Here is a 25,511-nt window from a genome sequence, read left to right on the forward strand (position 1 = left end):
GCTAACTTTCGAAAATTCCGTCTTCTTTTCTAAATAGTTTCAACGAGATTCCCATCCCGTTTCCCGTGGCTAAATATGTTTGGTTCGTTTCGTTCGGTACGAATACGAGTCTCTATTCTCGTATTCGAATAGTAATACTAACGCAAACGATTCCAGATAATCTCGAAACGGATGCGTATCGAGTGATTTTGTGGTTCGTGTGTTTGTTCTGTACGTTGCAAAACGAGTTTGCTAAAAATCCTTAATAAAATATTATATTACCTTTACTGCATATATTTGATGATTTTTTGTATAGGCCACATGCTTCTTGAAGAAAGTCGACATGTTTACATTTTGTTATTTGGAATACTTAAATATATATCCAAAAATGTGTCTGAGTTTCTACGCTTCTGAATTTTTCGAGATCATATTCCACTACTTTTTAAATCTATAAATATTTTTAATGTAAAAAGCTTCCATTAATTATTTATTTGTAATAGCAATAAAATTGCGCATAGGTTATTTTTGTCTATTAATATTATACTTAAATTAAATTTAGCATTAAAATTAGCTAATGTATGTTACGGTATTTCATATAATTTTATTAAATCATACAAATTGAATTAAAACACACTCGCATCATTTAATTTCGGTTCCTTTCGCTTCTATAAATAAATAAAACGACGAAAATATTTCAAAATTAATCGAATCGGAAGTGCTGAAGTCGGTAAAAATCTTTTCTAAAAATTATTTGTTAAAGTATCAAAATTATTCGGTATAATTCAATAGTTTAAATATTAACAAAAAGAAATAAGAATTTTATAAGGTATTAACATTATGGTAAAATAAATAATTTTAAATAGATTTAATTTGAACAGATGTCCTATAAATTAAAACGTTTTTATTTAATTTTAAATAGAAAAAAAAAGTAAATGAAAAATGATACAAGGTGACGAACATTTTAATCAATTCATCATGTGACTTTCCGGTTGCGGTAATTTTTTTTTTTTTTACTTTTTTAACTAGCTTTGAAGGACAGACCCCCGGGCGAAGACATACGATCCTTCATCTACGATGAGAAATTCTTTCCTACAGTGAGAACGACAGCAACCAGGTAAGAAAATTATTATCGTTAAACTTTAAGCCGAAAATTTTTAAACCATATTTAATTTTGGCAAAATGAGGAAACACCGCACGACCGAATTTTCTCGGCCAACACAAGATACAGAAGGTCGTCTTCCTCAATTACCTTGATAAAATATCATCAATTCGGTAACATTAAACGAAACTTTTTTAATGTCGTGGCTTTTAAAATGTCATTTCCACGATGTATTACAATAATATTAGCTAGAATTCTTTTAAAAATTATATTTAAAGGACTTGTAGATAATACTTCCTATAACGTTAAAATACGAATAACAATAAAAAATGACGTTGTAGACTATATATGTAGAGACTAAATAAATATAATATATGATAATTTAACTATTGAATTGTAAACGGCTGAAGAATATAATCTTACGTAAGTGAATATTTCCGAGGTTACCTTTCTAGAATGCTAATTGCACGCGGCTGGCCTAGATCGCTGCCATTTGATAAAGTTAAATCCTTTAATTATATTAGGAAAATGGCGATTTTTACTGGTGACTTTTAGTATTTAAAACTGATTAACGAGTCTTAAATTTTCTTAGATGGACGAGAATAGTCTTTTGTTACCTTCGTCGTCTGCTAGACGAGATCGTGAAACTTTAGCGAGACGGAGAAGGCTGGCTTATAATTTGACATTAATGTATGTTTCTTATTTACTTTTTATAATTAAGAAATAATAATAATCATTTTAAATAAATTTATTGTGTTAAATAAATCGTAGCTAAGCTATAGTATGTATTTAAACATGTTTACTTTATTCGCACTTACGAAAAAAGTTTAGTTTAAACATTTATAAATTAAAATATAATTAATATCTGTCTTTGTTTATAAGACAAAATGACATTTAGTTAATATTAGAATAATTAAAAACATTATAATATAAAATTTCTCCGCATGGCAATTGATTAAAAAAAAAAAAAAAAATCAAATATGTTCCTCCTTCTTCCGTTTATTTAAAAACTCGGTAAATCTTGTTATTCCATTACAAATATTAAAAAAAAAAAAGATAACAAAACTCAAGCTTGTTAGACTCACGTTTAAAAAATCTGAATTATATTTATAGTTATTTAGAAAATAATTTAAATAGACCAATCATATATTAGAATACTGTAATTAGTATACTGACGTGTGATTGGATAGTTTTTGAATAGTCTGCAAAGACATATACTTGCTTTAGAAATTTTTGATAATTTTTTTTTTTAAACAAGATAATAGGATGAACAACCGTGCAACTTTTTGTTTAATTCGACATTTGTAATTTTTTTGTCAACCGCAGTAAGATGTTTGTACTTTTGCGTGTTGAAGTAAATCATTAAAAGCGAATACCATCAATAAAAACGAAATTTAGTAATGTTATTCTGTTTTTAGTATGTCTCAGTATTATATTAATTGCATTTTTAGTCATATTTGTTGATGTATTAGAATTTTTGTTTTTTCAAGCATTATAATGTAGGCCTATATACATATATAAGTCTACATGCAGTAATTCCGGAATATAGTTACTGCTTATATATATATACATGTAAGTAATAACTATAGTTTTATATTCCTGAATTACTTTTATTTTAACGCAGTAGAATTAACTACTTCATTTTTTTTCCGTTTTAAATAAATACTTAAATATTTAAAACTTAGAATTTCTTAAATAGTTTTTTAAATAAATTATTTTCAAAAAGATACCGAATTTAAAAAAGTTACGACCATTTGAACGGTTTAATCTATCAAATTGATTTAAGAATAAATATAAATTTTTAACGTCTACTTCTTTTTAAATTAAATTATGCTGATTTTATAAAAATTAAAAACGGTTATAATTTTTTTATATGAAAATAATAGTCTACATAATTATTAAGAAACATTTAAATCTTAATTATACAGTATTTTAATCTATAATATAAAACATTTTATCCCCATATGCTGTGTATATTAATATCATTAATAAGTCTTTTCCTAATTATAAATTTTTCATGCTTAACAATTCTTTAGAAATACGAGAAAGATTAAAATGGCTGCTTCTGCGCAATACGTGCGCAGAACGTTAACGTTAGATTCAAATATATGATTGGTCAATCATATATTAGAATACTGTAATTACTGACTATACTGACGTGTGATTGGATGTTTCAAAAATTTCTAATTAGTCTACAAAACGTTTTGAACAATATTGTATTATTATTATGTATAATAATATGTACAGTACAGTAAAGTACGCTATTATAGTGTTTCTCAAAAGAAACATGCCATAGGCGATTGTACGGAGAAACTTATAGGCAAAGCACCCGGGATACAATCGTGTAGTAAAGTTAACGTATCCTGCTAGTTTGTAATAGCATACAGGTCAGAACTGACAATTAATATTTAATTTAACGGCCACCAGGAAAGAAGATACGCTGGTGAACGTCGAGATAATTTTACAAAATTTTCTTGCGGTATTTCGTACGGAGTTGTAAAATGTGAACGAATTATTAATTTTACTTGCATTTCATTCGTTGGTATTATTAGGATTATTACCGGTTAACGATATGCAAAATTCGGTAATTAATACTTATCCATAGCGAAAATAAGTACATTATTTCTTTTTTCTTTTTTTCCCATTTGGAACAATCTCTTGTTTACAATTTACAATGCTCAAAATGATGACCTTCCGCAAACAAACCGTGAACAGTCGGTGATAAAACGAAGAAACTGAAGCTTTAACTACTTTGGGTGTTATTTCTCGGCAGATAACCAGTGAAATAACTAGTGGTTATCCTGTAACAAAATATGAACGTTTCCAATGACTATTGCTGTTGTTGTAACTGTAATCCTCATGTTCTACTACTTTACTGATTGTCAAACAACAGTTTATGCAAATAAGTAAATCCATGCAATCGTGGTTAGTAAAAAAACCGGTAATGTTTCGTGTTCTTGCTATCATATTGAAAAGAACAAGTTCAGTCCGATTAGTTATATAACTTTGCAGCTGAGCCTATCTTAGTTGAAAGTGATTCGACCACACGTATGAATTTTGTGTAATTAATTTCCGTATGACAGTATTGGAGATTCGAAATGATTCATCATATAACCAGTACACTATACACTTTATATATATATATATATATATACATTTAGGAGTTTATTGTATATTATATATAGTAAATCCCTGCTAATTCGGACGAATATTGTCGTCCGAATTAAGGGAGGTTTTACTGTATATTAACTACCCGGAAGAGCATCCAATTCCAACTGTAAAGATACAAATTTAAGGATTACCAATATGGCAGCGATTGGCTTTAGCTGATCGTTTGCAACGAGACATTAAAGCTCCTCAATGACTATTATATGCTCGCTGCTCTATATAGTCTGTATTTTACAGAGTCCTATGGAGAATTCGGACGAATGCTCTACCAAGCAGGAAGTAGATTAATGTAGATAAGTACTGTACATCATTATTCCGAAAAACAGTAATTTAATAACAGTAGGTGAGTGACCCAAACTGCATCTCTGATCATTCGAACAGGAAGATGCAAGAAGACCATTCTACTAATACCCTGAAACGGCCAGACGAATTCGCCCATGGAAAAACGTGTCACGTGACCTCTTTTTACGTCCTGCTGTCACGTGACATCCGTGACGTTTCCCGAGAACATTCGGAGGAAGCTTCGCTTTTTTCCGTCGAATATTGGAGACATTACGTGATACGGTAATGACGTCACGTTTCCTAGCACGCGATTCACCTCTCTGCAAACGTATAATAACAATATAATCTGTATTTGTTATAAAATTTAAATATATAAAATACTTTTATGAAACGGCATATTAATGCTATACGAACAAGGGACCTAATTCCCCGTTACAAAAGGATCCGACCCATCACGACCCTCGAAGTAAGTGACCGGCCAAGGAACCCGCGTCCGGAGATACGAAAAATGTCTTTTTAGTGCCGGCGGGAAGAGAAAATAACTAGAATTGCTTTATATTATTAATTCGGAAAAGATTTTATTTGACAATTTTGAAAATTTTTTGCAATTATTGCAAAGTTGCGAACGGATTAATCGTATTCGGTATCGAATACGATTCTCAGAAACAACACAGTTAACAGATGTTTATACTCGAGCATCCCATTTAGACTTTTATACTTGTCTCGTTCGTTGTCTTTGAACAGCAATTTAAACGGATCGAAATAATTTATTTCACAACCGGACGAAACCATTTTTGGATCTAGATGAGCCATTCCTTTCTTCTGTCGATAGTATCGTTCTCTGTCTCTGTCGGCCATCTCTAGATATTCCTTTTTCTCCTCTTTCTCCATACCGTTCCATTTTCTTCCTAATTTCTTAGCTACTTGTCAAACTTTCAGCGTAGGATTTTTCTCTCTCTCGTACTGATACGTATTTTTTATAAAAGAACATGAAAGCGGGTACATTTTTCTTCGGCAAATGTGGCCTCGATACGTATTTAAGTAATTTCGTAGGACTTGACGCCAAAGGATGAAGAGCATTTTTCTCCTTCTGATATCTAGTCCAGTCTTCGGCCGTACTTACGTAACGTTTTTTTGAACCGGTTTAAATTTCTCCACTTTCTCCTCAATATTTTGGCCACTTTTGTTATTTTCCATTTCTTTTCGGATTTCAGAGCGCCCTGGTGATCGCGGAAGTATAACAAAAATAAAGAAGCGGGTCTTTCTGGGAAGTTCGTTCGCTTCTTGATTTCTCTTAACTGTTTGCGACTAAAGCTTTTACGAATACGTCTGTAATTCGAATTCGCTGTTGAACTTCTCAAGTACGACTATTTAAATGCCGAAGGTCAAAGAAATTTGCATTCAGAATTGGCATTTTTCCGATTTTTTCGTCCAGGAGCCATGCTACGGTTACGGTCCAAAGTTTTATTGTTCAAAACACAATACGCTATTACTTACAACGAAAGAGAACAGACACTAATTGTTCATAGGTTAATTCTGTTACGAGCAATTGTTGTTCGTAAATATACCGTTGGTTTCCGCTTTCGGTGCCTTGAAATAATTTGCATATTTAAATTAGTAAATATTCGATCGAACTATATTATACCCATAACTTTTGTTGCAGTAAAAGGATGCGGATAAATTGATAAACATCACTCGCATAAATCGATAAATACAATACATACATTTTAAATCGAATTTTAATATTTCCCGATTTAAAACAGTCGGTGGCCATATTATTATGAATTCTAAAAGAATACAAATAGTAAAGTTATTTTTGGATATAAGTCTTAACTTTTTAAATTCAAAAGTGCACAACGTTTTCTTACGTTTAGTAACAAAACCGAAAGTACAGTGGTATCCCGTACTTCAAATGACTCTGAATTCGAACGTTCCAGAGTTCGAACGCTAAGTTTCAGAGAAATCTGAACCGAAGTTTGAACGATGCTTCTGCATTTGAACTGCGCTGGCAATGGAAAAATCCAACAACAGAGTCGCTTAACTTTCCCGGCAACATTTAAAACTGAGTGTGGAGCCATGTTTTATGATATTTTATTTTTTTAAAATTTTATATTGTTAATTATTATCTAAACAAAAGCATTGCGTCAAGTAAAACTTATGACAATTTAGACGATGGTCAAAATTTTTTTAGGAGTTTTTCTGTGGTGAAGATAAACTTGGCGCTCGGAAACGGTACCCACAAGATTTTTCCCATATTATTGTTGTCTACAAATCGCTTCTAAGCGTCAAGCTTACCATAGAAAAACTCCTAAGAAAAATTTTGACCATCGTCTAAATTGTCATAAGTTTTTACTTGACGCATTTTTTTTTACATCGTTCATATTTATTTAGCATTTTTCACCATTCTTATTTCACTTTAATTCTACATCTCCTTTTAATTTAACTTAATTTTAGTTCTAAATAAAAAAATAATCATCAAATTTATATGAAATCACAATAAAATCATTGCAAAATTGATTAAAATCTTTCTGAAGTGTAAAATTACAGAAGAAAACAAAAACAATAAAGCTGTATTATTGCGCGCTTACTTGTTTTTAGTATGTTAGTATTAAATTAGTAGTAATATAGTTAGTTTTTAGCATGTTATTATGTTAGTATTCACTAACATCAAATTTATCGAATTTTAGTTTCATCTTTGTCGGAATTCTTCTTAGTTTTGCTTGGTTAATATTTTCAAAACGAAGTTACGGTGACAACGGAGAAAGTGTCTATCATTTATTACATACGGAAAACGACATAAATTTAATTGGTAAGAGGGAAATTATCGATTTTTACTTTATCTAATATAATAAAAAACAATTAAAATTTTAAATTTATTTTTGGAATTTTGTTCTAATTTTAATCAGCAAAACTACACGGTTATAAATAAATATTTAAACTGTACGTTTATATGTTTTCTTTTGATTTACTTATAATCGATTCATCTGTTAAATCTTAGCTCTGTCAAACAAAGAAAATGATATTAAAGAAGAACAAATGAAAAAAGATTATTTTTACGGAAGAGATAAGCTAAACGAAAAATACGAACTGGAAGAAGAACTAACAAAGAAAGGTTAATTTAAAAAAAATATATTATCTTAGAACATATTTTGAGATTTAAAACAGAAAATTGTATACTATCTCTAACGGAGCATTTGATTTATCAATAAATAAATAAAATAAAAGTATTTATGTACAATTAAATTTGTTTTAAAGTTAATTAGGACAATTGTTTAAGCGAAATGCCCACTTTGTATAATTGTGTAGGCCTGTAGTTTTTAAAATTATCAATTTAAATCTTATTAGATTCGTCCTCTGTTATTGTTTTAGAAGATAAAAAGAGGTTAATTTATAAAACAATTGGACACTTTTTGTCTGAATTTGTATTTATTCACGTTATTTTATTAGATATTCGATTGAAAAACGGTTCTCCCGCTCATTTTCACCAAATATTTTTGAAAAGCACAGAGCGTGCCAGAGAAATAGCTAATTGTGCTGTTATTGCCGAAAATGCTCAAAAGAAACTAAAGAAAAGGTAATTTTAGAAGCGTAAACAATTTACTAAAATAAAGTCATCTCGATAACAATAATTACAATATGTTTACAAAGTGTATAGATATGAAAAAATATAAATTAATGCAATACGTAATTTATTTATTTAGGGACGAAACTTCTGGGGTAAAATATGGCTGTATGCAAAATACATCAACTTACTGTAATAGTAAACAACCTTATCGCGAAATAGACGGAAGATGCAATAATTTGAAAAATCCAGATTGGGGTAGTTCGTATACGGCATTTATTCGATTATTAGATCCCGATTATAGCGACAGTAAGTATTTATATTTGTTCGTAAGTAAATATGGAATGATTCTGCAGGTATACCATAAGAATATGGGGGAAAACAATTATTTTTAAAATGTAAGGATTATATTATTCGTCTAATTCCTAGGATCCGAGGACCCAATTCTGAGAATATTTTTTGAAAAAGATTGTTACTCAGTCCGTAAAAGATAAATAATTTCACACTAAATTAAATTAAATTGTGGTTCAAACTCCACCAAAATTACAAAAACAAAGTTTGTTTGCAAGTATGAAAAAATACAGGAAAACAATTATTAGAAAAAATAAATAAAATAATTACGTCATTAAAAGTAACGTAAACATTTTGTTATGGATCGAGTTCCTCTCGAAATCTATTTTTAAAACTAATGAAATATTTTGAGGAATTTGTTATTCAATTAAATTAATAAAATAATGATATAAATACTTTGATCTGATAAATTTACACCAGGATTTTACTAGGGGGCTTCGACCACTTGTTCAAAAAATTTCGTGACTATTCATGGAATACATTAAAAAAAATCGCTTTACAATTTCATAAAGTAAAACATTCAGACATGTTAAATATGGAGGAAAAAAAGAAATACACCTGCAGATCTTTCCGTTCATTTGACTATTGCGATTCCTTATTTTATTTAATTTAATTTTTTTTCCACTTTTTTAATATTAATATTCACTAGAAATCTCGGCACCGAGAAAGAGCCGAAGTGGTAAAGATTTGCCAAGCGCAAGATTGATTAGTAATTCTCTATATACGAGGAAATCTCAAGTCGGATCCAGATGCACGCTGATGACAATGTTATGGGGTTTATTTGTTGATCATGATGTTACTAATACTGCCGTTAGTCAAGGTATTTTTTATATCGAATTCGATTAAATTAAAAATGTTTAAAATTGAATAATAAAACAAATAGGTAAGTTTTTTAATTATAAGTATACAATCGAAATATTTATAACTTACGCTTACAATCATTAATTCTGTATCTAACGTTTATATTGTGTTTAACATTTATAACTTATGATTAGGCCTATAATTAAATGTTATTAATCTACTTTTGGAAAGATGTCTGTAAATATTTAAAGTTTTCGTTGTTCTTATCTGAATACTAACATAAAAATTTTCCATAATATTCAGATATAAAAGGTTTAAATATATATTCCACATAGTAACATACGTAGTATTTATATATATTATTATTATTGTAATACAGTAAAACCCCGCTTAACGCTGCCCCACTTAACGCTGTTTCGGTATTACGCGGTAGTATTGGAATTCTCCGAGATCGCACGCAGTGTTGGGATCAAGGCGTAATATCAAATTTTAAAGCTTATTATCTACGGCGGACATTCCAACAACTGATTGATAAAACAGATGGAGCAGATAAACAATCCATTAGAGATTTTTGGAAAAACTATAATATCATGGATGCTGTAGACAACATCAATCTTTCCAGGAATGAGGTGACCGAGAAATGTTTTGAAAGGAGTATGGAAGAAAGTATGGCCGGAGCTAAGCAAGGATGTTGACACAAGAGAATCCATTGTTAATGTCGACGAAATTGTCAAGCTAGCTAATGAAACAGGGTTGGATAATATAAATGCTCAAGATATTGAAGAATTATTGCAAGTTACAACTGGAGAAAGTTTTTCTAACGACGATCTTAAAGAATTAGTAGAACAACAGGTGCATGAAGATGACGAAATTAGCGTTTCTGAAGATGAGGAACAAAAGGAACTTTCAACGGATTTTCTAAAAAAAGTTTAGCCAGTATAACGGAAATAATGGATCAGTTTATACAAAATGATTTCAATTTTGATAGAAGTTCAAAGGCAAGACGAAGTGTCACGGATGCGATGTCTTGCTATCGACAACTGCTTGCTGAACGAAACAGGAAAAGGCAAACGACGTTAGATGACTTCTTCACAAAGAAACAAAAGATGTCAAATGAGGAAGAACCTTCCTCATCGCAAACATAACTTCTTTACTCGAACTTTTATTTTTATTTTCATGAATGTTTTATGAAAAAATATCGATATTAGCAATAAATAAGTCTATAATTAATGTAATAAAAAAGTATTTAACAATAAATGTTACAAAATAAAACAAAAAAAAACTGATAAATTTTCTTATTCTCTGTTCTGTTTCACGTATCCCCCTTATTTACGTGTTAAGATGACCCCGTTTAACGCTGTTTCGTTTAGCGCTCTGTCATCTAGGAACGCATTCCCCGCGTTAAGCGGGGTCTTACTGTACATACATATATGCAGCCCCTGTAAAACCTCCGGGCTCCTAGGTTCCCCTTAACCACATTTCCCCTTGCCCCATCCGAACAGGACCCGATAATTCATTTATTTGGGGGGGATTTTTCCATATTTTCTCCTCCGCATACCACAGTGACATGACTTGGCAGAGAAACAAAAAATGTGCTTAAAAATGGCTCTCGGACCCCACCTCTCGTCAGGGCTGCATACAGTTTATATGTATATTATTTCTTTAATGCAGACAGAAGTGGATTGCCAATCACATGTTGCCACAAAGATATACTCAGTAACAACAGCCTTTGTCATCCCGAATGTTATCCTATCAAAGTACCAAAAGACGATAAATTTTATAGCCAATATAACGTAACCTGTATGGAATTTGTGAGAGCCAGTCCGGTAAAAACTCCATATTCGGGTAAATAATTTATACTTCGAATTTATTAAAATATAAAACAGAAATATATTCCTAAATTCCTATTTCAGTATATCGTCAACAATTAAATCAAATAACTTCTTACCTGGATGGATCGGCAATATACGGTTCTACCGATCAAGAACTTTCGAATTTGAGATCGTTTTATTCTGGTAAATATAACTGATAAAATAAATTTTAATTATTATTATTATTTTTTTTATAAAAAATTAATTTGTCAATTAATTTTTATGTAGGTCGTTTGAAAGTTAGCGATATTCATAAAACCGAAGTTTTGCCAAAAATATATGATAAAAACTCTTTCTGTGGATTACCAAAAGAAAAGTTATTTTGCTTCCAAGCCGGTAAGAAAACCATTCAAATTTATAAAATAATATTTTGTTTATTAAATAATTTATTTAAAATATTAAAAATTAACATTGCGTTTAAAACATAGTTTCTCTTTAAATAATTAATCGTGTCACATGCCGTAACGCCGCTGTTTAAAACTATCATTAAAAAATAATAATTTCATTAATTCTTTAATAATATTTTAATTTCTTTTTTTTATTACTTATGAAATTATACTTTTATTTGCATTTTTAATCGGCTAAATATAATGTTATAAAAGATAATAATAATAATAATAATAATGGTGCCACAGTGGCCGAGTGGATAAAACCACCGAACACCGGTCGTGGGTTCGCACCTGGCAGAGGTGAAGAAAACCCAGAAAACTGCACGTGGCTGGCTGAGGTTTTCCGGGTTTCATGTTAGTATCATCTAAATACATGCCAGTTTCCCATAAAAATCTTTCCGGGGGCATCCCCTCGGCAGATCGCCCACGTGTCATATGGCCATAAATAAATAAACCAAACCAATTATGATAGTGGACTTTATGAGTATCCGATATAATTTATAATCCGATAGCGATATAATTTACTAAAGTATACTGTAGTAAATTATATTGCTATCGATTATAAATTATATTAAGTTACAGGTAATTATTACTGTATACTGCCATCCAGCCGTCAAATTACATACAGTATTAGAAATGTTTACTTGAGTAAGCTCCGTTTGATCTTTTAGATAATATATGAAATAGCATTAAAAATACTATGTACAATATTAAGATTCTCAGAAGTTCCTGCAGTCTTCTGAATCTGCAGAGTAAATTTTTGTTTAAACGCCTTTTTACTAAATTAACAAATGTTCATTTAGGAGATCTCAATATGCTCAAGAAAAAGCAAAAGCTATCGATGAATGTTAAATTATGTATTTTTAAGGCAAAAGGAAAAGAAAGATAGACGTAGCAAAGTCGTTTGCAATATTACTTTAAACACTTCAATTTTACTCTGTTACATCTTGTTTGTATTTGTGTCATGTATTGGGTATTATACCTCCTTTCCCTCTTTTTTTGTCTTTTTAAAAATTAGCACTGAAGAGGGGTTGGATGAATATACCAACCCGAAATGCATATGTCATTTTTTAAAGAATAAAAGAGAGTTCCTAACTTAACGTTTTGCTGTGAGACCGTCTACCAAAAAATATTTTGGATTACAGAGACGAATTATATACATATACATATACACTTCAATTTTAGCAAGAGCACAGAAGAAAGGCACAGAAATAGAAGTAGCGGTTCAACTTTGTCCTAGTCGCATACCATAGCGCCAAGTAAAAAATGAGGAGCTTGATAAACTTGTGTTTAACTAGTTAACGTCGTTTCAATTCCGTCGTTCTTACAGTATCTTAATGGCAGCGTGACGGTTGCGCTACAGTACGGGAAAATACGCGAACCTTCTCTAGAAACTTGTGGATACTTGATTCCAACAGCCGGTCTCACGTTCGGACTCTTCAAGCGGAAACGCCGGCCTAACACACTAACTTCAGCACTGGAATTTCGAAAGTTGTAGTTTTACCTGTCTCTCTGGCACCGGACACTAAAATCTTTCTCCTTTACGTGATCTTCTGTCCTCGAGCACCAACTCAAAAGTGACCTTCCTGTGTTTCGTATGCCCTCAGGTAACCTCGCATACGATGTTGTTGTTGTTGTTATAAAGGATTAGAGGGCTGTCTGTTATGTAAACTGACTTTGCCCTAAGGGTTGAAAAGAAAGAAGGCTGGGAAGAACTCAAGATGGAGAAAGAAAGAGAAAAATTGATTGGAAAGTGGAAATGAAGGAGGAGAAGGGGGCCCCAAGAGCTGCATCGGAATTTATAAGGATCAAATTATACAAAAGTTACAAAAATGTGATGAATACATAGATATTTACAAGAATGGATGGGTTACAACATAGAAAACAAAGAACAAAAAATTCAGTGAAAACAATAAACAAAAATTATAACAGAAATAAAGACATGTAACATTGCAGTGAAAATAACAATAAACCAAAGCAGTAAGGAGGGCACAAAAACTTCACATACAGTCAGAGGTGGATGGGCAACACAATGTCCTGGTCTTGTTCACCGATGGGAAAATTACAGACCACAGTTGGGGTGAGAACTTTGACAGCCAGAATGATGGATCATCACTTTTGCCACCGTTATCATAGCAATTGTCTTCGTCCTTGTTATCATTGTTGATATCAGTAGAAGCTGGTAAGTCGTTATTGCTCATTTGGTTGGGCTCAACATACGTTTGCGTAAATAGGTGATTTGCGTGAGAGTCCTGGTCTTGATGACGAATTTGTTGAATGTCCTAAAAAGGGTACTGTCCATGACTAAGTCCTTTTCATTAGGAGGCAAGTTGTAGCTGGCATGGAGGCATGATGCCTCGAATTGGATACGTTGATTTTCATATTTGGTACACTCGTACAAGAAATGGTTTTCGTCATCTTCTTCGTTGTTGTCGATATCACGATTTTTATAGTTGGTTTTTCGAAAGTGGTAAAGGTAACTGTTAAAGTTCCCATGCTGGGTGAGGCACTGGGTGATACCAAAAGAGGGTTTGAAATGTTTATTATTAATCCTCTCGTGAATAGAGGGAAAGAATTTGTAACAGTGTTTACCCGTAGTTGAACTGTGCCACTCTTCCTGCCATAGCCTATCGGTGATGTCTAGTATTTTTATTGATGTGTTTCAGAGGGATCATACTGTAAGTAACTCGTGTATTTGATGTTGATAAAGTCTAGGAAGTGGCCCTCGCCTCCAAAAAAGAATAATTAATTAAGAAAAAGTTCTAGGAGGTGAAAAGAACAAAGAACAGAGAAAATTGCCAGAAGTACAAAAAGACAAAACCCTATAATAGAAAGGTCCCGGCCAAAGTTTTCATCTCTAAAACGTGAACGTCAAACGTCGAGCGCCGCCATCTTGTAAGCCTAGAAGTTTGACAATGGTGTTTGGAACGTCGAGCATAACGAGTAGAATTTCGGCTTAAACGTCTGCGTTTTTCTGTGTTTTGGGTTAAAATTATGACGTATTTTATTAAAATAATGATTATTTAAGCAATTATGAATAACATTATAAAGGAACAGACGATTTTAATTCAGAAATTATTTAATTATTCAATCTTTGGGCGCGTTTTTTTATGCAGCGCTCAAGAAGCGCTTTACAGCTAATCCTCTGAAACCTATTTCTAAATGGCCAACGCTGCTCGTGACGTCATTTCGCTACACTTTCGCTGCATAAAAAAACGCGCCCTTTTTGCAAGCGATGTGAAGTGTCTATAGAATTTTTATATACTGTATTTGTGTTCATAATAGCTTATCCTAACACTAGAAATAGGTTTGTTCTTTCACGGCATCTTCTACCATTAACAGCATAATTCGTCTGTAAATTTCTAGAAATAGTTTAATTTATATGAGTACCTTCGCTGGTAACCTTCGTCGCTCTTGAATGTTTTCGCCATATTTCAACAATATCCCATGAATCAGTGCGCCACGCCAGTGTTGTTCCAAGACTTTCTGTAAAAGGTACTGAAAAAGTACTAGATAAGAAAAAATGGTACTAAGTTTTCTCTAAAAAACTCGATCAGTAATGTACGATAGTATTTTTTTAAAAATCGATATTAATATCGATAATACCACATAAGTATGTGTAGAATCAATACATTAAGTCAAAATGATCTATTGACTCTGCGGGCATTAACCGTAAACCCTGAATGTATGTATATACAGTACATGTATTTACTATTATAGGAGACAGAAGAGCTAACGAACACGTAGAATTAACAGTAATTCATACGATTTGGATGAGAGAGCACAACCGTTTAGCCGAGGCTCTAGAAAACTTAAATCCTGATTGGGATGACGAAACATTATTTCAGGAAGCGAGAAAACTTGTTATTGCAGAATTGCAGCATATTACGTACAACGAATACTTGCCTCTGCTTTTCGGTAATTCCCTTCTTTAAGTATTTCATTTTTCATTATAATTAATAAATTTACAAAATTTATCGTCTTTCGTGTATATAAACAGGGGTTGAAAATATCAATAAATATAATCTCAAATTGCTATCTGATGGTTACTTCGATGGTTATAATGCATCTTCTGACGCTACCGCCAGCAATGTTTTTGCTTCTGCTGCATTTAGGTTTGGCCACTCACAAGTTCAGGTAATTTAAATATATTTTATTTAAATTTATAAAATACAGCAATTTAACTATACGCGTGTTTATTTTTAATGAATACTTCTAAGATTACGGCAGTGGCGTAGCCTAGTGGGGGCGGCAGGGGCGGCCCTCCCCGGGCGGTACTTTTAGGAGGCGGCATTTTTTCACAATAAATAATAATAATATCTCGTAAAAATTTGAACCATTTCATTACGTATTTTTGTCGTACCTACGATTCGGACCGATTGAAATGAGCACGGAATTTTTCATTACTTATTCTGTGACGAAACTGGGGAATCCCCTTTCTTTAAATGAATCTATCATAATGACATCTTGCTCATTATAACGACTGACAACACCGTCTGTACTGACTTGTAGGGATTCCCCGTATTTTATTTAAGGGGGACGAAATTTTCCTCCGCCCTGGGCGGCTGACACCCACGCTACGCCACTGGATTACGGTCCTACAGACGCGAGAAGTTTGTAGCGAATTCGCTCTCGCCAAACGTAACCGTACGTTGGCAAGAGAGAGAGAAACAAGAAAGCGAGAAATGTTATATCGGATGTCATTACATTCGCTCGCTCGCGTCCATGGCCATAGTATCATATTTTCCCACTCAAATACTCATTTTTTAACTTTATTTTTTAATGTTAGAGTTACGTTCAGCTCTATTCATCAAAGGGCGATGAAAAAAAACTTCCTCTACACGATACATTTTTTAATCCAACTGTCTTCTACACTGAAGGTTTAGACGACGTTATTCGCGGAGCAACAAAACAACGATCGAAAATTGTATGGAGTCAAATTTCCGACGAGGTAAAGAATCAATTAGATCTAAACAGGAACAATATGTAATATTAAATTTACGGAATGTATTTTATCGAAAAACAGGTTCGGAACAGATTGTTTCAGTCCCATTACTCTCATTATGGGATGGATTTATCTTCCATTAGCATTCAAAGAAGTAGAGATCACGGAATACCTTCGTATAACAAATGGAGAGAGTATTGCGGTTTCTCCAAAATCACCTCTTGGGAACAATTAGAAGACGCCTTGGATGAAGAAAATGCCAAAAGACTGAAAAAATTATATGAGTAAGATTTAAATTAATATTTATAAGACATGTTTAAAAAATTGATGACGCGATTTCATATTATTGGTGTTTACTGTATGTCTTTAAAATTAAGAGAATATTTTTTAAATACTCTAAATTATATCTTGACTAGTAAAATAAATTTGTTATGAATTTAAATTTTAATGTAATACGATAGAAATTCTATTAATCGGTGTAATGGTGGAAAAAGGTTTGCCCAAATAATCGAAAGCCTCAAGTAATAATGTTCGCATTTATAATTCTGTATTTTCATTTATTTGATAATACAAAGTTACAATTAACATGACTAGCGAAGAAAAACAGCAGAATCGAAGTTATGTAACGTTGACTTTTTTCAGTTTTCCTAGATGATGCAGCAGTAAATTTTAGTTTTAAATTCAGATTACGCACAGTTTGTTTGCTTTCCGATGCTGAAATCACAAAAAGTTTGTTGCTTTTTTTTCAATGTTCTGTCCTTTATCCACCGAACAATTAATTACAAGCATTTTTTTTTTTTTTTAAACTTTATATTACAGCCTTTATAGATACAGAGGCTAGAGATGACTGGCCCCCAGAGAAACAAGAATAAACACCTCCAAGCTAAATAGAACAAATTTAAAACGAAATAATATGGTACATACATCTTTTATAGTAAAGTTTAAATGGAATGAAGGGAGACGCATAATAAATTCTCTACTTTTCTAACACTTTTGATAGCACGATACAGAAAAGATCTATGCACAACATTTAACCGAAAGTTGGAAATGTAAAAACACGAATCGAAACGCGTAGTTCTCTTGGCAAACGTAAATTAATATTATAGAGTGGAATAAATCCATCAAAACTTTTACAAAAAATAATTCTATCGGAATACATAACACGACTATTTAATTCAGGTAGCCTAACATTAAACGTGACTGTGCTGTAACTTATGTGCGGATTCAGTGTAAGGCAAGTTGCTTAACTTGTTTAAAAGAAAATAAATTTTATTTAATGCCGTAACGACCTTCTTCAAAGAAAATTGCGAGGCTGAAGACCATACTGGAAGTCCATAATCGAAAATTAGTAATTAAAAACAAGAGCTCGGTCTTGGTACCGACCTTGATGCAAAGCTGTGACAGTTTCTCCACAGAATATCACTTTTTATGATAAATATGTCACTACTTTAATTACATCAAAATAACGAGAACGTAGTGCATCAAGAGCATTAATACGGAAAGACCATCGTGTTGGACAAACTCTTCAATGTTTTTGCTAAGTTGGTTTGATTCGTTTTTATTAACATTGCCCAACGCCTAACAGAACTGACTTTTCTAACTATTCATAAAATTTTTTGACTTCTTGTACATTGGTGACACTGTCGTTGATCACTAAATTCAAATTATGAGAACACCAATGTACAAATCTGGCTGCAGGGTTTCGTTGTTTAATTCTTGTTGTAACCCCGAGTAAGCACCACTCATATTCGCAGCCTCGTGGTAACCTTCACCACGTAATTTTAATAGATCGGTGAAATTTTCAATACATTTTAAAACTGTTGTCTCTAATCCTTGCGATGTTTGATCAGTAACCTGAATAAAACCACAAAACGTTTCCTTTATTTGCAGCTCGATTGGTTTTCATTTTCATCTTTTTTTATTAAAACATAACGGAATGTGATACTAAGCTGATCGAGTTTTGATAGATCTTGCGTTGTATCTGTTATTACTGTTATGAAAACGGTATCTTCTATTTCCTTTTAATTTGGACATTAATTTCATCTGAAATCATTAATTCATTATGTATATCCGGACTCAAGTAATTGGTACTGCCTTTGGGTTTATTTAATAGATTTGCTAAAACATCATCAAAGCGAGAAAGTAATTTAATTATTTCTAGAAAGTTTCCTTGCGAAGTTCCCACACCTTGAAGATCTGTAATGCTATGATCTCGGAAAGGTAAATTATTTATAGCATGCGTTATAGTTACATCTACTATACATCGCAACACTTTGCGCCAATAATTTACCGCATTGTTAATTTCTTGCTGACTAACATCTATGATTGAACCACTTTCCCATCGATAGTAAACTTCGCAAGAAATTCCATTCGTTTTATTCTTCGTGTTTTTCAACATTTCTTGTTAAATGAAGGCAGATGAGCAAAACGGTACGAAAGGACACACATCTGCGAAAATCGTACTGGGCAAGCACAAACTCTAACATACGTTCACGAACTTTGACCTACGTTAACTGAGGCAGACCACCCTTGCAATTAGTCATGAAAGGAGTAAACAAGGCAATAAAATACTTAGCTGGCTCTAAAGATGAGGTTCGTTTTGTCTGTGTGTGACTAATAAATCTACAAAGTTCAGCGAATTTCTATAAATTAATTACTTTTGTTTTGTTCGAAAATTTGAAATTTTATTATAATTTTTTTAAAATGTTTTTAGAAGTTTTTATTTCGTCTTTCTAATTTGGCGCCCTTATGATTCGTGCACCTGGAGCAGTTTGCTCCAGCTGTTCCACGGTAGCTACGCCCCCATATAAAGGCCTACCTAAAACCTGTTTGAATAAACCCTAACTTATTTTTCGCTTGTTCAAATTTATTTTGTGGGAACTGCAAAGATCCGTAGTGTAAAATTTCGCAGGGTGGATGAAATTGATTACCACGAGAGACAGACTAACAAGAGAGGCACTTAGAACTAATTTTATGTACAAAAATATATATACAGTATCTCCATAAACTTGGCATATAGGCAGCACGTGTAGGTTTACACAAAGAGCCTTTCGGTGAAAAAACAAAACAAATCCAATAAGCAGTTTAAAAATGTTCACTGGGTGATATTGTAGACCGGCAACTATTTCACATATCAGAATTATATACTGTGCTTCACAACTCTTTTCTGCAATATAAACGGATTACAAAATCATAAATTTTCTCCAACACGGAAAAGACAGTTCACCTCAATGTACACAGCTCCAAGGCAAGACACACTTCCACGAGCCAAACACCAGAAACCAGATGACGAGATGCCGGTCCCTCATACCATATATACCACCCCACCGCCAACACAGTGCTGTCATAAAAAAAACACGCCCAAAAATAGCCAATAAATAAATAAACAAAAAAATTTCACAATTACAAATAAAAACTGCGCATACAGTAATGGAAATAATAATTTACAATATGAACATCGTCAACCGACAATTATAGGTGAGAAATAAAATAAAATAAAATAAAATAAATTTTAACACACTAAAAATAAAAAATTTTTAGTTAAATAACAAGTAAAAATTATACTCTTTCCATTTCCGACTTCGAGGATTCTATGAGCCAAAACAAGACAAACAGGTAGCAAGGAACAACAATTATTTTATTAATTTATCCATATGCATTTCGCCATCTAGGCCTCATCAGTGGATACATCAGGATGTTATTCGTTGATTACGTTTTATACCCAACAGCCGTTCCCAGCATGCATCAACAATCAATCCAGCATTCAAATTAAGTAAATTTACATGTTCGGCGATACAGAAATGTTCTACAATTTTTCTTTCTAAGTTATTTTCTATTTTATACAAAATTTTAGTATTTTTTATATTTATATTACAATTAAATTTTTGGCAATGTAAAAACCATGCTGATTCCGTTCTTCTCAGTCTAATGGCTGCCTCATGTTCCCTTACTCTCAACTCCAATCTTCTTCCGGTTTCTCCAATGTAATAGTTTGGATTTCTACATGTACATGACATCCTATATACGACACCGGCGATTTTAAATTGGTCTCTGGGCGAATTTTCACTGTTCATTATACTAATGATGTTAGACATCTTATTCTTTTGGCTCGCAACTATGCATACAGAGAATTTTTTAAAAATTGGTTTATATTTTTCAAAAACTTTAGCAACATAAGGAACCTTTACATAAGAAATATCTTCTATGCTATTTTTAACATTAAATCTACGTTTTAAATATAAATTGTACCACTTACAGAGGATATGTTTCGGATAATCATTTAACTGAAATTTTTTAAACAATTGTTTTACTTCGATGTCTATGTTTTCTTGCTGAGTTGTTCGATTTAGTATCTTTCTCAATTCCATAATAAAGACATTCTTTTTATTTTCTAAAGGACAGTAAGATTTAAAGTTAATGGTTTTACCATTATTACATAGTTTTTCATACTTACTAAATGATACACTTGTTTCTTCTCTTTTTATAGTGACATCTAAAAAATTCATTTTATTTTGTTGTTCATCTTCACTTGTAAACTTTAAATTTTTATGTAATCCATTTGCATATTCTTCAATGTGTTTGGATGAAACTGTTTGAGAATCATAAACTATTATTATATCATCTACATATCTTGCATAATATTTAATACCTGTTAGACTTGAAATTCTTTCATCTATTTTATTCATATAGTTATCAGCCAATTTTGGTCCTATAACCGATCCCATGGCAATGCCTTTTTTCTGCCTATAATATTCTGTAGAAATTTTAAAGTAATTATTATTGAATACAAATTTAACAAGTTCTATTATATATTCAGGGACGTTATATGTTTTAAGACTTTCTGTTATCATTTCTAAAGTGATAGATGGGTACATAGACTTTATATCCAAACTCATAATACGGAAAGATTTTTTATAGTTACCTTTTAGCAATCCGTTAATTAGTTCTTCTGTATTTTGAATACTATAGGTTGATTTCTCCATATTCTGAAAGAAGTTTTTCAAAAAACATTCCAAGTTATACAAAACAGTTCTTCTAAAATCTACAAGGGGTCTGCAAGCATTACCAGGCTTATGTGTTTTGATTCTTACATTTAACTTAGGCTCTCTTACATTATTAAAGTCCAGAATATTTTTGACTTGATTGGCTGGAATTTTATTCTTGTATTTTTTGATTAATTTAGTAAGATTGCTTTTAATTTCTTCAATAGGATTTCCTGATAATAATTCATAGTCATCCGATGAAATTATTTCTAATTTTTTGGATAACAATTCCTCCTTTTTAATAATCACCAATTGCTTTGATTTATCTGCCATGACTAAAGAAATATGTTTTTTATTAAAAAATTTAATTAATCTTTTCATTTTTTTAGCTATTTTAACAGCTTTTTTATCTATAATATAACCACTATTCTGATTTTTACCTTTAAATTTATTTAAATCCTTACTTATGGCTGTTCTTAGTTTGATTTGTTCTTCTTTACTTCCTGGGAGTTTCCTTATTGCATGTTCTATTTCCGCAATTATTGGTAAGTTCTTAGACTGCATTGGAAGATTCATACTCGTACCTAAAGAGAGGATTCTTAAATAATCACTTGGTATTTCAACATTAGTAAGGTTAATTATTGACCTCTTAATCCATTCTTGTTTTTCAACTGCAGTAGGATAATCAAATTTTTTTGTTAGTTTAACTTGTTTGTTTAAAATATATTGATCATGGGGATTATTTTGTATATTATTATCTCTATTATATTTTTTTAAAAACTTACATTTCTTACGTAAGTTGTAAATCTCTTTATCTTTCTTTTTAATTGCTGATCTTATTATTAATTTTTCTATTTTCATTACATCACCCATTCGAATACTGGAACGTATAGATGCTGGCAATCTAAATGTTGTTGGCACATATTGCTCTCTTAAAAAGCACTTAAAATAATTTCTATCCATTGCCAATCTGTCCATTTGACTCTTCATATCCTCTATCCCCATCTTTAAATTTAAAAATATATAAATATAAAATCAATTATTAAAACCAATGGGATCGGTGGTAATATTAACACACTAAAAATAAAAAATTTTTAGTTAAATAACAAGTAAAAATTATACTCTTTCCATTTCCGACTTCGAGGATTCTATGAGCCAAAACAAGACAAACAGGTAGCAAGGAACAACAATTATTTTATTAATTTATCCATATGCATTTCGCCATCTAGGCCTCATCAGTGGATACATCAGGATGTTATTCGTTGATTACGTTTTATACCCAACAGCCGTTCCCAGCATGCATCAACAATCAATCCAGCATTCAAAACAAATTTTTACAAGATGACAATAGAGAGCGACAACCACACAAGGACGACACAATTTAAAAATTCACGTAAAATTAAATTTTAAAGTAACATTTATCGAATGTAAATTAAATTAATAAAATAAGAATATCATAAAAGAAATTTGAAATGATTTTAGAAATCCAAACCGGAATTTCGTTAAGCTATAACGGCCTATAAATAAGTGTTTTTCTCAAAGAATGAACTATTTATATTATCCTATTCTTTGAAAAATTACCTTTGAGTATAGGGTATTATAATTATACTAAACTGAAATAAAATTCTCAGTAAATTATTCTTTGCTTATGATTCTTAAATAATTAGATATGAAAATTATAAAAAGAAATTGTCGTAAAAATTTTAAAATAGTCTAAATTTTTTCAATGCCTTCAAAATTTTTTTTCTTTGTCAAGAGGAATCGAATTTCAGTCATTATTATCGACACGTATTTTTCCAATTACCCTTTAGTATCTTTAATTAATAAGAAAATAGATATTATTATATTTATTTTATCCTTTGTAATATCTCACAGAACCCAATTAATTATAATTGGAATTTGGTTTTTCATTTAGTAAATCAAATATATTATTTCACTATATTTTAAAATATTCTTATTCATTCTTACACCTGTCATTCTATTGATATCGTGTTACAAAGGGAATTAGTGCTAAAAAATACATTATCATTCAAATTTATAATATAATTTATTTAATGATGTTACAAGTTTTTTTTAAAAAAATATTTACATAAGTCTGAATGTTTGTTAGACATATTATTAATCTGGCTAAAATTAAAATAAGTATTAAAATGTTTATTTTAATTTGTTGTGAATATAAATATTATACATCTAGATCGATCAAAATAAATAAATAAATTATAAAATTTTCCAGAAGCTGCAATAGCAATGAATGCATTATTGCAGTAGTAACTGGCAGGAATTGATCATTTGCATAGCAACACTTGCTTTACATCAATGGTTCTCAAAGAGGGTGGTAGAAGACTCGAGGCCATGCTGGAAGGCAAGGGGCTATAGGGATGCTAGAAGATAAGGGAGGACAATAATTCGTTTTGAAAAAAACAAATATACAATGTATATAGGCCTATATATATACATACATTATATATATAAGGGGGAAGTAGTCTGAAATATTTGGGAAAGACTGTTTACATATTTACATATGTACTGTACGTACATTTATCGAATATTTAAGAATACGTAAATTGTTTTAAAATATTAAATGTAACTACATAAACATTTTAAATTATTAATAGATTATGTATATTTAATACGTTAAAAGGTATATGATTTATTTTAATTTTTGTTGACATTCCAAGATAGTAATATAATTATATAATTAACTAATTAATAACGAATTTCAATAAATATAGCGTTTCTGGCTACGTTGTGATTAATATATTTACTTGTTTACTAATTTTTGCTATAAATAGAAAATACATGGGGACGACGGTAAAAATAATAATTATTATTTAAATTTATTACAGAAGCGTCGATGACGTAGATCTGATACCTGCTGCTCTTTCCGAAAGAAAATCAGAAAATGCTGGTATACTGGGTCCAACCCATTCTTGTCTTATAGCGGAACAATTTGCGAGGATGCGAATAGGAGATCGATTTTGGTATGAAAATAAAGATGTATTCTCTCCAGGTAATCTCATATTTTTTAAACAAATAAAATAATTTGTGAATATATTTAACGTGTTGTTTACGATTTTTTTCCAGATCAGTTAAGAGAAATAAGAAAAGTTACTTTATCTCGCGTATTATGCGATAATTCGGATAATTTGCTTACCATACAAAAGTGGGCTCTCCACCCAGAGAGTAAAAAGTAATGCCACTTATTTATTATTATTTTATTTATTTTTTTTTTTTTTTTAAATTAGATAATGACAATGTATATATAACACTTCGAAATTTATTGTTAATCAATTATTATTTATTTTATAAAATAGGAATCCTATCGTACATTGTGCCAATTCGACCGATATTCCAGAAATAAATTTTCAGCCGTGGTCCTCTTAATTGTTATCTATGCTATGTGTAATCTTAAATCTCGTATGTAATAGTGAAGTTATTTAAATTCTTTTATTAAACTTAGAATGAATTGTTAATCGGAAAATACTAATTGTATAATTGATTGACTGATGTGAATAGAAATAAACTTTTGTATTAATTTAGAGTTTTTGTTCTTTTTTAATAAAAATATTTAAATGGTCTACTAAGAGACTCATTTAACCGTTGACAATTTTTCAAAATTTTTATGCTTTAGAAAGGTAAAACAAAGGAATATCGACACATTATAATCCCCGTTAGAATTACGTGGGATATATTTTGCAATAATTTGTGACGTTAGCAAGGTGTATAAAGTTACGTGTGCAGCCATATATATGTATTTCGGTGAAATTCTAATCGATATTTCATTCTTGGTATAGTTTCCATTACTCATTTCTCTAAGGCATTGACTTTTTGCTGAAGCAATATTAGTCATTTATGAAATATTGCCAATCAGTATATTACTGTATATTATCTCTGCGTACTTTTAATAACCGAAATTGTGTTTGACGTACAACGAAAATAATTGGAGCTAGTTGGATATACGCCTAATTATGACAGTTTGATGCATTCGACTGTTTATTTTTCTCGATTATATTATCCACCAACGAATCTTTATAGTAATTATTTATGATGATTCCAGTTTTTTTTTTTTTTTTTTTTAACTT

The 25,511-nt window shown here is 31.1% G+C and overlaps 2 protein-coding genes across 3 annotated transcripts; one reads left to right on the plus strand and one right to left on the minus strand.

Moving 5' to 3' along the window:
- Window positions 1–823: 823 nt before the first annotated feature.
- LOC136986102 (peroxidase-like) lies at window positions 824–24,968 on the plus strand. Of its 2 annotated transcripts, XM_067283567.1 has the most exons (18): window positions 824–928; window positions 1,006–1,093; window positions 1,671–1,768; window positions 7,216–7,337; window positions 7,527–7,640; window positions 7,976–8,102; window positions 8,230–8,399; window positions 9,091–9,261; window positions 10,914–11,087; window positions 11,156–11,257; window positions 11,342–11,449; window positions 15,223–15,420; window positions 15,503–15,639; window positions 16,292–16,453; window positions 16,529–16,731; window positions 24,276–24,439; window positions 24,514–24,619; window positions 24,744–24,968. In XM_067283567.1, exons 3-18 carry the CDS (start codon window positions 1,671–1,673, stop codon window positions 24,811–24,813), a joined length of 2,226 nt encoding a protein of 741 aa, XP_067139668.1. In that variant the 5' UTR covers window positions 824–928; window positions 1,006–1,093; the 3' UTR covers window positions 24,814–24,968. The 2 variants fall into 2 exon arrangements, with proteins under 2 accessions (XP_067139668.1, XP_067139669.1); XM_067283568.1 differs by lacking the exons at window positions 824–928; window positions 1,006–1,093; window positions 1,671–1,768 and adding an exon at window positions 6,982–7,098.
- On the minus strand, window positions 18,107–22,086 carry LOC136986074 (uncharacterized). Its single transcript, XM_067283531.1, has 5 exons — window positions 21,369–22,086; window positions 21,096–21,200; window positions 20,703–21,035; window positions 20,398–20,561; window positions 18,107–18,301 (listed from the first exon to the last, which is right to left on the minus strand). Exons 1-5 carry the CDS (start codon window positions 22,003–22,005, stop codon window positions 18,107–18,109), a joined length of 1,434 nt encoding a protein of 477 aa, XP_067139632.1. The 5' UTR covers window positions 22,006–22,086.
- Window positions 24,969–25,511: the final 543 nt, after the last annotated feature.

Source organism: Centruroides vittatus, unplaced genomic scaffold (genome assembly GCF_030686945.1).
Source record: "Centruroides vittatus isolate TY-2023 unplaced genomic scaffold, ASM3068694v2 contig_990, whole genome shotgun sequence".
NCBI lineage: Eukaryota > Metazoa > Arthropoda > Arachnida > Scorpiones > Buthidae > Centruroides > Centruroides vittatus.

Excerpts from the sequence above, each read along its gene's own strand:
- LOC136986074 (XM_067283531.1), bottom strand. The coding sequence starts at position 22,005 with ATGAATCTTCCAATGCAGTCTAAGAACTTACCAATAATTGCGGAAATA. Across the intron at positions 20,562-20,702 it reads TTATCCGAAACATATCCTCT|TTGCGAGCCAAAAGAATAAG; the intron begins GTAAGTGGTACA and ends CTGTATGCATAG. Across the intron at positions 18,302-20,397 it reads GAAGAAGATTGGAGTTGAGA|GTTACTGATCAAACATCGCA; the intron begins GTAAGGGAACAT and ends GGTTTTATTCAG.
- LOC136986102 (XM_067283567.1), top strand. The coding sequence starts at position 1,671 with ATGGACGAGAATAGTCTTTTGTTACCTTCGTCGTCTGCTAGACGAGAT. Across the intron at positions 1,769-7,215 it reads GCTTATAATTTGACATTAAT|TTTCATCTTTGTCGGAATTC; the intron begins GTATGTTTCTTA and ends ATCGAATTTTAG. Across the intron at positions 8,103-8,229 it reads CAAAAGAAACTAAAGAAAAG|GGACGAAACTTCTGGGGTAA; the intron begins GTAATTTTAGAA and ends TTATTTATTTAG.